Source organism: Zonotrichia leucophrys, unplaced genomic scaffold, assembly GCF_028769735.1.
Source record: "Zonotrichia leucophrys gambelii isolate GWCS_2022_RI unplaced genomic scaffold, RI_Zleu_2.0 Scaffold_100_160040, whole genome shotgun sequence".
Lineage (NCBI taxonomy): Eukaryota > Metazoa > Chordata > Aves > Passeriformes > Passerellidae > Zonotrichia > Zonotrichia leucophrys.
Genome location: NW_026992305.1, coordinates 72,752 through 86,139, shown reverse-complemented (window position 1 = coordinate 86,139; position 13,388 = coordinate 72,752). Strand labels below are relative to the sequence as shown.

Genomic DNA, 13,388 nt, shown 5'->3' with positions numbered 1-13,388 from the left:
TGTGGGGGATCCTGAGGGGTTTTGGTTGTTCCTGAGGGATAACTGTGGGTCCTGAGGGGATCTGGGAATCCTGAGGGGTCATGAAGGATTTTGGGGAATCCTGAGGGGATCTGGGAGGTTTTGTAGGGTTCTGAGGGGAAACGGGGGATCCTGAGCGGGTTTTAGGTGTTCCTGAGGGAGAACGGGGGCTCCTGAGGGAGTTTAGGAGGGTTGTGCGGGGGTTTGGGGGTGCTGAGGGGATATGAGGGGATTAGAGGGAATCTGAGGGAGAATTGAGGGCCCTGGAGGGGTTTGTGGAGATTTGGGGGGGGCCGCTATGGAGAATTGGGGCTCTGAGAGGATTTGAGGGGGGATTTTGGGAGGGCCCTGCAGGAATCTGGGGGGGATTTTAAGGGGTCCTGAGAAGATTTTAGGTGGTTCCGACTGGGTGTTGAGCATCCCGAGTAAATCTGGGCGTTCCTACATGAATTTGAGCCTCCCTGATTGGATGTGGGGCAATTTTGTGGGGATTTGGGGTCATTATATGGTCCCTGACTGGAGTTTCGATTTTTTTTTTTTGGCAATTTTGGGGTATTTTTGGAGTATTTCGTGGTCCTTGACCGGAGTTTGGGGGCATTTGGGTTTTTTGGGGTAATTTCGGGGTAATTTCACCCCCACTCCTTGCCGGCCCCTACCCGCCCAAACTCAGGCCACGCCCCCTCCGCTCTCCATTGGCAGCCTCTCCCGGGGCCCCGCCCCCTTTCCACGCCCCCATTCCTTGCCGGCCCCTTCCCGCTCAATCCCAGGCCACGCCTCCTCAGCTCTCCATTGGCCGGTGCTTACGGGGCCCCGCCCCTTTTCCCACGCTCCCATTCATTGTCCTTTCTAACCCTCCCGTTCACCCGCTCCCCATTGGCCGCGGCGCTCGGCCCCGCCCTGCTGTGGGCGTGGCTACAAGACGGATCGGCGTTTATTGAAAGGCTCCGCTCAGCGGCGGCCCCGGGGGGGTGGAGCCAGCCCGGCCCCACCGGGGGGGCTCGGGGGGTCCTGGGGGCTCGGGGGGGCCCCGGGGGGTGGAGCCAGCCCGGCCCCGGCGGGGCCCAACGCGGGCCGGGGGCTCGGAGGGGCCGAGGGGGGAGGGGCTGGGGGCGTTTCAGGGGGTTCAATCAATGGGAGGGGTGCTCGGGGGTGCCGAAGTGGGGGGCGGGGTCTGGTGAGTGTGGGGGAGTCCGGTGAGTGTGGGGGGATCCCATGGATTGGGGGGATCTGGTGAGTGTGGGGGGGTCCCATGGATTGCGGGGTCCTGGTGAGTGTGGGGCGGTGAGGCGGGGGTCCCATGGATGGGGGAGGGGCGGTGAGTGGGGGGTCCTGGCGCACTGGGGGGGTCTCATGGACTGGGGGGCTCCCAGCGCTTTGGGAGTGTCGGTGAACGGGAGGAGGCGGTGAATGGGGGGGTCCCGGTAAATTGGGGGGGGGGCCCTGGTGATAACGGGGGTCCCGGCTGATAACGGGAGGGGTCACAGGATTGAGCCCCAAGGGACCCCCCCGGTGCTGGGGTCCCCCCTGTGCCCCCCCAGCGCTCGGAGCCCCCCCAGTCCCGCTCTGGGCCCCCCCCAGTCCCGGTGCTGTTCCCGGGGGGGTCAAAGGGGAGGGGGCGGAACCCCCGTGATGGGTGGGGGGGCACAAAGGGGGGTCCGGGCCCGGTGCTCGGGGAGGGGTCGGTACACGAGGGGGGGTCCGGTCCCAGTCCCGGTGCTCGGGGGTGGCGCTGCCCGGGGGGGGTCCCGGTGCCCGGGGGGGTCCCGGGTTTCAAGGGGGGGTCCAGTCCCAGTCCCGGTGCTCAGTGAGGGGGGGTCAATGCACGGGGGGGGTCCCGGTGCTCGAGGAGGGTCCAGTCCCAGTGCTGGTGCACGAGGGGGGGGCGGTGCACGGGGGGGGTCCCGGTGCTCGGTGATTCGGGGGGGTCTCCGGTGGTGCCGGTGCTCGGTGATTTGGGGGGGGTCTCTGGTGGTCCCCGTGCACGGAGGGGGGGTCCCGGTGCTCGCTGATTCGGGGGCATCTCCGGTGATCCCGGTGCCCGAGGCTGGCGATGTTTGAGGGGGGGTCCGGTGGTCTCGGTGATTCGGGGAGGGCGTTTCCGGTGGTCCCGGTGCACAATGAGGGGGTCAATGCTCGAGGGGGGGGTCCCGGTGCTCGGTGACGGCGCTGATTGATGGGGGGGGGGGGTCTCTGGTGGTCCCGAGGGGGGAGGGAAACTCGAGGGTCCTGAGGGGGGGTCCCGGTGCACGAGGACGGTGAAATTCGGGGGTCCCGGTGCTCAGGGGGGTCCCGGTGGCAGACAGACCCCGGTGACACCAGGGACCCGCCGGGCCAGGCCTGGTGGCACTCGGGGATCTCTTGGTGGCACAAAGACCCCCCCCCCAATTTCTCCTGCACGAGGTCCTGGTGACACGAGGAGCTGGTGGCACTTGGGGAGCTCTTGGTGACACGAGAAGCTGGTGGCACTTGAGGAGCTGGTGGCACCCAAGGAGCTTTTGGTGGCACGAGGAGCTGGTGGCACTCGGGGGGCTCTTGCACGAGGACCCCCCTGTTCCTCTTGGTGACACGAGGATGTGGTGGCACTCGGGGGGCTCTTGGTGACACGAGGAGCTGGTGGCACTCGGGACCCTCACACGAGGGCTGGGCTGGCCCCGGTGCCACTCGGAGCCCCCCAAATTCCTCTGGGTGACACTCGGGGGGCTCTGGCACACGAGGACCCCCCAAATTCCTCTTGGTGACACTCGGGGGGCTCTGGCACACGAGGACCCCCCAAATTCCTCTTGGTGACACGAGGGTGCATGGGCAAATCGCTATGGGACCCGCTTGCACGAGGGACCCCAAATCCTCGCAACGGGATCCCCCAACCAAATCCTCACAAGGGATCCCCAAAATCCTCACACGGGGACCCCCAAAATTCTCACATGGGGACCCCCAATTCCTCACACGGGGAACCCCAAATTCTTACACGGGGACCCCAATTCCTGGAACGGGGACCCCAAAATTGTCGCGGGGGACCCAAAATTCTCCGCGGGACCCCAATTCCTACACGGGGACCCCAATTCCGGGAATGGGGACCCCAAATTCCTGACATGGGGACCCCCAAATCGTCACACGGGGACCCCAATTCCTGAACGGGGGCCCCAAAATCCACACGGGGACTCCAAGTTCTCAAACGGGGACCCCAAATTCTCACGTGGGGACCCCAAAATTCTCACACGAGGATCCCAATTTCTCACACGGGGACCCCAAATTCTCACACGGGGACCCCAAATTGTCGCACGGGGACCCCCAATTCCTGTCCCGCCCCCCCCGTTTCCCCGCGCGAGGAGCCCTTTGCACGAGGATCTGCTGCACGAGGACCCCCCCCAAAAAATTCCTCGCGCAAACCCCCCCGAATTCCTCGCGTGACAGAGACCCCCCCCCAAACGCGAGCCCCCCTCGCCTCCTCCTCCTCCTCCTCCTCCTCCTCCTCCTCACCCCGGGGGTCTCCGGGTGTTCCCCCCTCCCCCCCGCCCTCCCCTTTCCCCCTTTTTTCCCCCAGGGCTGGGGGGGTTTCGGGGGGACTCAAGGGGGGGTGCGGGTGCGGTTTGGTTTGAGGGGGGGGGTCCCGGCGACCCCCGGGGCGGGGGTCAGTGCTCAGCAGCGGGGCCGCGCCGCTCGCAGCCGTTGGCCGTGATCGGGGGTGGCGGGGGCGGAGGCGGGGGCCGCCCGGGGACCCCCCCGGCCCCCCAAATCACACCCGGGTCTGCTGCACCCACGGCGGAAAGCTGCCTCTCCTGCAAGGCACCGAGGGGGCTCATTCACCCCCCCGCCCCGGCCAGCGCCGCCCTCGGTGTCCCCCGAGTGTCCCCTCAGTGTCCCCTGATTGTCCCCGAGTGTCCCCGAGCGTCCCCCGCCCCACCCCGGGCGGGGCTCACTCACCTGCGGCACCGGCGCGGGGCCCTCGGGGCGGCCCCAAAATCAACGCGAATGCACCCAAAAACCATCCCTGACCGGCCCCGGAGTTCACCCCGAACCCCTCAAATTAACCCTGACCCCTAAATTAACCTGACCCCTCGAATTACCTAAAATTAACCCGAACCTCTAAAATTAACCTGAACCCTAAAGTTAACCTGACCCCGTAAAATCAACCCTAAAATTAACCCTGAACCCCTAAAATTAACTCTGACCCCCTCAAATTAACCCTAAAGTTAACCCTGATCCCCTAAAGTTAACCCTAAAATTAACCCCGAACCCCTAAAATTAACCCTGAACCCCTAAAGTTAACCCTGACCCCCTAAAATTAACCCTGACCCTCTGAAGTTAACCCCGACCCCCTCAAATTAACCCTAAAAATAACCCTGACCCCCTAAAATTAACCCTGACCCCCTAAAATTAACCCTGAACCCCTCAAATTAACCCTGAACCCCTAAAGTTAACCCTGACCCCCTCAAATTAACCTAAAGTTAACCCTGAACCCCTAAAGTTAACCCTGAACCCCTCAAATTAACCCTGACCCCCTCAAATTAACCCTAAAATTAACCCCGAACCCCTAAAATTAACCCTGAACCCCTCAAATTAACCCTAAAGTTAACCCTGAACCCCTAAAATTAACCCTGAACCCCTAAAGTTAACCCTGACCCCCTAAAATTAACCCTGACCCTCTGAAGTTAACCCCGACCCCCTCAAATTAACCTTAAAATTAGCCCTGACACCCTAAATTCAACCCCGACCCCCTAAAATTTACCCTAACCCCTTAAAATTAACACTACAGTTAACCCTAAACCCCTGAAATTAACCCTGAACCCCTAAAGTTAACCCTGAACCCCTCAAATTAACCCTAAAATTAACCCCGAACCCCTAAAATTAACCCTGAACCTAAAAACTGACCCTCAATTAACCTGACCCTAAAATCAACACGAGTCTTAAATTAACCTGACCTCCTAAATTAACCGCAAAATTAACCTGAACCCTCAATTAAACCACCTAATAACCCTGAACCTAAATACCCTAGCCTTAAAATTAACCCTGACCCTTTAAAATTAACCCTGATCCCCTAAAAATAACCCTGAACCCCTCAAATTAACCCTGGCCCCTAAAATCAACCCCGACTCCTTAAAATTAACCCTGACCCCCTAAAATTAACCCTAAAGTTAACCCTGACCCCCTAAAATTAACTCTAAAGTTAACCCTGACCCTCTAAAATTAACTCTAAAATTAACCCTGAACTCCTAAAATTAGCCCTAACCCTCAAAATAACCCTGACCCCCTAAAATTAACCCCGACCCCTTAAAATTAACCCCAATCTCCTAAAAATAACCCTAAACTCTAAAATTAACCCTAAACCCCTAAAATTAACCGTGACCCCCTAAAAATAACCCTAAAGTTGACCCTGAACCCCTAAAGTTAACCCCGACCCTGAAAGTTTCACCCCAAAATTAACCCCAAAAATTGAAGGCGGGACCCCCTCGGTTTGTCCCCAAAACGGAGGAGATTCACCCCCAAAATTGTCCCCACCCCCACCTAGAATTGTCCCCACCCCCCAATTGTCCTGGTGCTGCCTCAATTGTCCCCAACCCCCTGAAATGTCCCCAACCCCCCAAACTGTCCCAACCCCCCCCCAAACTGTCCCCAACCCCCCCAAACTGTCCCAACCCCCCCCAAACTGTCCCCCAACCCCCGCAGTGTCCCCACCCACCCTGGTGACAGGACATGGCACACGGACACGGGTGTCACCTCCCCCCCGGTGAGATGGGGACAGACACAAGACACGAGGATGGTGACGGTGACGCGGCGCCAGCGCTGGGGGACATTTGGTGACAACCCCACCCCAAACCCCCCCCAAACCGTGGGGACAATGGTGGCACCTCCAGGGGGTGGGGACAGGGCCGGTGGTGGCACCTGAGGGGACATGGGGACACCTGGGGTGGTGTCCCCGAAGGTCCTCATTGTCCACAAGGGACATGGGGACACCAGGAGGGACATGGGGACACCTGGGGTGGTGTCCCCGAAGGTCCTCAGTGTCCCCAGAGGTTCCCCAGTGTCCCTAAGGGACATGGGGACACCTGGGGTGGTGTCCCCAAAGGGTCCCCAGTGTCCTTAAGGGACATGGGGACACCAGAAGGGACATGGGGACACCTGGAGGGAAAATGGGGACACCTGGAGGGACATGGGGACACCTGGGGTGGTGTCCCCAAAGGGTCCCCAGTGTCCCCAAAGGGTCCCCAGTGGACCACAAAGGACATGGGGACACCAGAAGGGACATGGGGCCACCTGAGGGACATGGGGACACTGGGGAGTTCGTGTCCCCAAGGGGTTCCCAGTGTCCCCAAAGGGTCCCCAGTGTCCACAAAGGACATGGGGACACCAGGGGTGGTGTCCCCAAGAGGTCCTCAGTGTCCACAAGGGACATGGGGACACTTGGTGTGGTGTCCCCAAAGGGTCCCCAGTGTCCCCAAAGGGTCCCCAGTGTCCACAAAGGACATGGGGACACCAGGAAGGACATGGGGACATCAGGAGGGACAAAGGGACACCTGGGACAGTGTCCCCAAGGGGTTCCCCATGTCTCTAAAGGACATGGGGACACAGAAGGGACAAGGGGACACCTGGATCCGTGTGCCCAGGTGACACGGGAGGGACACGGCAGGGACAGGAGGACACCAGGAGGGACATTGGGACACCTCGGTCCATGTCCCCGGGGGGACACAGGGGAAAACCAGGGGATGTGGACACTGGCCTGTCCCGGGGACATGGGACAGCCAGGGCATGGGACAGGGGGATGTGGGGACACCTGAAGCCATGTCCCCAAGGGACATGGGGACACAGGAGGGACACGGGGACACCAGGGGTGGTGTCCCCATGGGGTCCTGAGGGACATGGGGACACAGGAGGGACACGGGGACACCCTGATCTGTGTCCCCAAGGGGTCCCTCGTGCCCTGAAGGACATGGGGACACAGGAGGGTCTTGGGGACATCTTGGATTTGTGTCCCCAAGTGTCCCCAAGGCTTCCCAATGTCCCTGAGGGACGTGGCAGGGACATGGGCACACAGGAGGGACATGGGGACATCCGGATCTGTGACCCCAGTGTCCCTTGGGGACAGCAAAGGGTCTTGGGGACACCTGGATCTGTGTCCCCAAGGAATCCCCAGTGCCCATGAGGGACATGGTGACACTCCAGATCCATGTCCCCAGGGGTTCCCAATGTCCCTTAGGGACACAGGAGGGCCTTGGGGACATCTTGGATCTGTGTCCCCAAGGGTCCCCAATGTGCCTGAGGGACACGGGAGGGACATGGGGACATTCCAGATCTGTGTCCCCAGTGGTCCCCAATGTCCCTTGGGGACAACTGGATCTGTGTCCCCAAGGAGTCCCTCCCCAGTGTCCCTCAGGGACATGGGGACACTCCAGATCCATGTCTCCAAGGGTCCCCAGTGTCCCCTTGGGGACAGAAAAAGGTCTTGGGGACACCTGGATCTGTGTCCCCAAGGGTCCCCATTGTCCCTGAGGGACATGGGGACACAAGAGAGACATGGGGACACCCAGATCTGTGTCCCCAATGCCCCTGAGGGACACAGGAGGGCTTTGGGGACATCTTGGATCTGTGTCCCCAAGGGTCCCCAGTGTGCCTGAGGGACACGGGAGGGACATGGGGACACCTGGATCTGTGTCCCCAGGGAGTCCCAAGTGCCCATGAGGGACATGGGGACACTGGAGGGACATGGGGACATTCCAGATCTGTGTCCCCAGTGGTCCCCAACGTCCCTTGGGGACACCTTGATCCGTGTCCCCAAGGGTCCCCAATGTGCCTGAAGGACATGGGGACATGGGCAGGACATGGGGACACCCGTGAAGTGTCCCCAGTGTCCCCTGGGGCCAGCAGAGCGCTTGGGGACATTCCAGATCCATGTCCCCAAGGGTTCCCAGTGTCCCCTGGGGACACGAGAGGCTCTTGGGGACATCTGGATCCATGTCCCCAGTGGTCCCCAATGTCCCTGAGTGACACAGGAGGGACGTGGGGACATGGGGACACTCATGAAGTGTCCCCAGTGTCCCTTGGGGCCAGCAGAGCACTTGGGGACATTCCAGATCCATGTCCCCAGTGGTCCCCAATGTCCCTTGGGGACACCTGGATCCGTGTCCCCAGTGTGCCTGAAGGACATGGGAGGGACACGGGGAGACATGGGAAGGATCAGCCCAATGTTGGGACAACTGGACACAGATCTGTGTCCATGTCCAATGGGGGGACATGGGGGACAACAACTGGATCTGTGTCCCCAAGGGTCCCCAACATCCCTTGGGGACACCTGGATCCGTGTCCCCAAGGAGTCCCCAGTGCCCATGAGGGACATGGGAGGGACATGGGGACATTCCAGATCCATGTCCCCAAAGGTCTCAAATGTCCCTTGGGGACAGAAGAGGGTCTTGGGGACACCTGGATCTGTGTCCCCACTGGTCCCCAATGTCCCTTGGGGACACCTGGATCCATGTCCCCACTGGTCCCCAATGAGCCTGAGGGACATGGGAGGGACACGGGGACATGGGAGGGACATGGGGACACCCGTGAAGTGTCCCCAGTGTCCCTTGGGGCCAGCAGAGCGCTTGGGGACATTCCAGATCCATGTCCCCAAGGGTCCCCAATGTCCCTTAGGGACACAGGAGGGCCTTGGGGACATGTGGGATCCGTGTCCCCAAGGGTCCCCCTGTGCGGCCCGGGGGGTGACAGGGAGGGGACAAGGACCCACCTGGGGTGTCACCGGTGGCCGAGGGTCCGGTGCCACTGGCGGGGCCGGGCCGCGCTACCTGACGGACAGCTGTGACAAGAGAGACACGGGAGGGGACATCAGGGCCACCGCGGCCACCGCGCCGCGCGGGGACACGGCCCGGCCGGCCTGACCCCGAGGTGGCCCTGGGGTGACCCTGAGGTGGCCCTGAGGTGACGCCAGGGTAGCCCTGAAGTGGCCCTGAGGTGACCCCAAAGTGGCCTCTAGGTGGCCCTGAGGTGACCCTGAAGTGGCCCCAAAGTGACCCCAAGGTGGCCCCAAAGTGGCCTTGAGGTAGCCCTGGGGTGGCCCCTGAGGTGACCCCAGGGTGGCCTTGAGATGGTCCCTTAGGTGACCCTAAGGTGACCCCAAGGTGGCCGTGAGGTGGCCCCTGAGGTGACCCCAGGGTGGCCTTGAGATGGTACCTTAGGTGACCCTAAGGTGGCCCCAAGGTGGCCTTGAGGTGGCCCCTGGGGTGGCCCTGAAGCGACCCTGGGATGGCCTTGAAGTGGCCCTTGAGGTGACCCCAGGGTGGCCTTGAGATGGTCCCTTAGGTGACCCTAAGGTGGCTCCAAAGTGGCCCCAAGGTGGCCCCAAGGTGGCCCTGGGGTGACCCCGACCCAAGGAGGGGGCTCGGGAATGGCCCCGTCACTGGGGGGGGGACACTGGGGTGGCCTTGGGGACACGGGGGTGGCGCTGTCCCTGGCGTGGGGGGTGGGGCGGTGTCACCTCCGCCCTGAAATGTCCCTCTGGTGTCACCCCGGGGGTGGCCCTGTGTCCTGAGGGGGCCACTCTGTCCCCACAGGGGTGGCCCTGTGTCCCCTCTGGGGGCCGCTTTGTCCCCACAGGGGTGGCCTTGTCCCAACCGGGGGTGGCCCTGTCCCTCCAGGAGTGGCCCTGTCCCTTCCAGGGGTCACTTTGTCCCCATTGGGGGGTGTCCCTGTCCTTCTGGGGGGTCACTTTGTCCCCCCAGGGGTAGCCCTGTCCCCCTCAGGTCCCCTCTTGGGGTCCTGTTGTCCCCTCTGGGGGTGGCCCTGTCCCCTCTGGGGGTGGCCCTGTCCCCTCCAGGGGTCCCTGTCCCCCCCTCCAGGGGTCCCATTGTCCCCTCGGGGGTGGCCCTGTCCCCCCCAAGGCCCCCAGAGGTGACAGGAGCCCCTCCCGAGGGTCCCCAAAAATTCCCAAATAATCCCAAAAATCCCCCCGGGGACACCCAAAGACCCCCAAAAAATCCCCACAGACCCCAAATTATCCCCCCAAAACCCCCCGGGGACACCCACAGACCCCCCAAACCCCCAATAACCCCCCCAAAAGCCCCCCAGACCCCCCCAAACCCCCCACGGGACACCCAAATACCCCAGAGACCCCAAATAACACCCCAAAATCCCCTAAACCCCCCAAAATCCCCCAACGCCCCCCCCCAGAGACAACAAATGACCCCCCAAAACCCCCCCTAGGGACACCCCTAAACCCCCGCGGGGACAACCAGAGACCCCCAAAACCCCCCCCGGGACACCATAACCCCCCCCAAATACCCCAAATACCCCTCCAAATTCCCCCAAATACCCCCTCGGGACACCCCTAAGCCCCCCAAAATACCCCCCCAGGACACCCATAACCCCCCAAATACCCTTAGGGACGCCCCTAAGCCCCCCAATAATGCCCCCAAAATACCCAGATACCCCTCAGGGACACCCAAAACTCCCCAGACCCCTCTAGGGACACACCCCCCCCCCCGATACCCCAGACCCCCCCAAATCCTCCCAGGGACACCATAACTCCCCCAAATCCCCCCGATAACCCCCCAAATTCCCCAAATACCCCCATAGGGACACCCATAGCCCCCCAAAATACCCAAATACCCCCATAGGGACACCCATAGCCCCCCGTAATGCCCCAAAACCCCCCCAGAGCCCCCCAGGGACACTCATAAACCCCCCCAAAACCCTGCCAGACTCCCCCAAACCCCTCTAGGGACCACCCATAACCCCCCAAAATCCACAAATACCCCCAATGACCCCCCAAATACCCCCTCGGGACACCCAATAACCCTTTAAACCCCCTCCAGGACCCCCCAAAGCTCCCTAGGGACACCCATAACCCCCCAAAATACCCAAATACCCCCATAGGGACACCCAATAACCCCCCCAAAACCCCTCTTAGGACACCCATAATTCCCCGAAATACCCCCAGACCCCCCTAGGGACACCCAATAGCCCCCCCAAATACCCCCAGACCCCTCTAGGGACACCCATAACCCCCCCAAATACCCCCATAGGGACACCCATAACCCCCCCAAAACCTCCCCAAATACCCCCTAGGGACACCCAAACTCCCCTCGGAACACCCATAACCCCCCCAAATACCCCCAGACCCCCCCCAAATACCCCCCTAGGGATACCCTATAAGCCCCCCAAAATACTCAGATACCCCCATAGACCCCCCAACAATCCCCCCAAAATACACAAATACCCCTCGGGGACACCCAGCCCCCTCCCCCCCAAAACACCCAAATATCCCCCTGGGACACCCAGAACCCCCCTAAAAGCCCCCCAAAATACCCAAATACCCCCCTGGGACCCCAAATAATCCCCCCAAAACCCCCTCGGGACACCCATCACGCCCCCAAACTCCCATAGGGACACCCATAACTCCCCCCAAAACACCCAAATACCCCCCTAGGGACCCCCAATAATCCCCCCACAAACCCAAATACCCCCTGGGGACCCCAGTAATGCCCCAAAATACCCCCTAGGACACCCATCACGTCCCCCAAACTCCCCTAGGGACCCCCATAACGCCCCCAAAACACCCAAATACCCCCCTAGGGACCCCCAGTAACGCCCCCAAAATACCCAAATACCCCCCTGGGACCCCAGTAATGCCCCAAAATACCCAAATACCCCCATAGGGACACCCATCACGCCCCAAACTCCCATAGGGACACCCATAACTCCCCCCAAAACACCCAAATACCCCCACAGGGACCCCCAATAACGCCCCCAAAACACCCAAACACCCCCCAGGGACCCCCAGCTCCCCCCAGGGACCCGCAGCCCGCCCCCAGCGCGGCGTGGGATGGCCGATGTCACACGGAGCAGAGCAATGACATTGTAATTTCCACCTGAGCGTCGAGCAGCCGCCGCCGGCCCTCGGATGGGTCGTGGGCGCCCAAGTGATCCCTGCGCAGCTCCTGCTCCACCAGCATCAGCCTGCGGGGCCAGGCTTCACCGGGGTCATGCTGCCACCCCCCCGGGGACATCCCCGGCCGAGCCCAGGGACACCCCCCGGGGACAGGGGGACACACCCGGGGACAGGGGGACACACCCGGGGACAGCCCAGGGACAATGGGGACACACCCGGGGACATCCCCCGGGGACATGGGGACACACCCGGGACAGGGAGACACACCCGGGGACAAGCCAGGGACACACCCGGGACAGCCCGGGACAATGGGGACACAGCCGGGGACAGCCCAGGGACACACCCGGGACATGGGGACGCACCCGGGGACAGCCCAGGGACAATGGGGACACACCCAGGGACACACCCAGGGACATGGGGACACACCCGGGGACAGCCCAGAGACAGGGGGACACACCCGGGGACAGCCCCGGGGACATGGGGACACACCCGGGGACAGCCCAGGGACAATGGGGACACACCCAGGGACATGGGGACACAGCCGGGGACAGCCCAGGGACATGGGGACACACCCGGGGACATCCCCCGGGGACATGGGGACACACCCGGGGACAGCCCAGGGACACACCCGGGGACATGGGGACACACCCGGGGACAGGGGGACACACCCGGGGACAGCCCAGGGACAGGGGACACACCCAGGGACATGGGGACACAGCCAGGGACACCCCCCGGGGACAGCCCAGGGATGTGGGGACACACCCGGGGACAGCCCCAGGGACACCTTGGGGACACCTGGGGACAGCCCAGGGACATGGGGACACACTCGGGGACAGCCCAGGGACATGGGGACAGCCCCAGGGACAGCCCAGGGACATGGGGACACACCCGGGGACAGCCCAGGGACATGGGGACACACCCAGGGACAGGGGGACACACCCGGGGACAGCCCCAGGGACACCTTGGGGACACCTGGGGACAGCCCCAGGGACACCCCTGACATCACAGGGATGTGGGGACACCTCTGGGGACACACTCAGACACATGGGGACACGCTGGGGCCAGCCAGGGACTTGGGGACAATTGTGGGGACACACATGGGCAACAGCATGTCCCCGGGTCCCTTGGTGTCCCCGTGTCACCTCTGTGTTACTTGTGTCCTACATGGGCCTGTGTCACCCCCACATCCTTGTGTCCCCTGTGTCCCTGTGTCCCCTGTGTCCCTGTGTCCCCTGTGTCTGTCTGTGTGTCCCCAATGTCCCTGTAGCCTGATGTCCCTGTGTCCCCCTCGATGTCCCTGATGTCCCCAAAGTCCCCTTGCTGTCCCCGTGTGTCCCCACATCCCTGCACGTCCCTGTGTGTCCCCAGTGTCCCCTGGCTGTCCCTGTGTGTCCCACATCCCTGTGTCCCCTGTCTGTCCCCATGTCCCTGGCTGTCCCATGGCTGTCCCCATGTCCCTGTCTGTTCCCATGTCCCCTTGTCTATCCCC

The 13,388-nt window shown here is 62.3% G+C and overlaps 1 protein-coding gene across 1 annotated transcript in view; it reads right to left on the bottom strand.

Moving 5' to 3' along the window:
* Positions 1–3,073: 3,073 nt before the first annotated feature.
* The window catches only part of SYNGAP1 (synaptic Ras GTPase activating protein 1), a 63,269-nt gene continuing 52,954 nt past the window's right edge, over positions 3,074–13,388 (bottom strand). Inside the window, exons 18-19 of the mRNA XM_064737731.1 lie at positions 11,878–11,967; positions 3,074–3,795 (exon numbers count right to left, since the gene is read on the bottom strand). Of these exons, the coding sequence (XP_064593801.1) occupies positions 3,648–3,795; positions 11,878–11,967 (238 nt within the window). The 3' untranslated portion in view covers positions 3,074–3,647. The remainder of the gene's footprint in view (positions 3,796–11,877; positions 11,968–13,388) is intronic.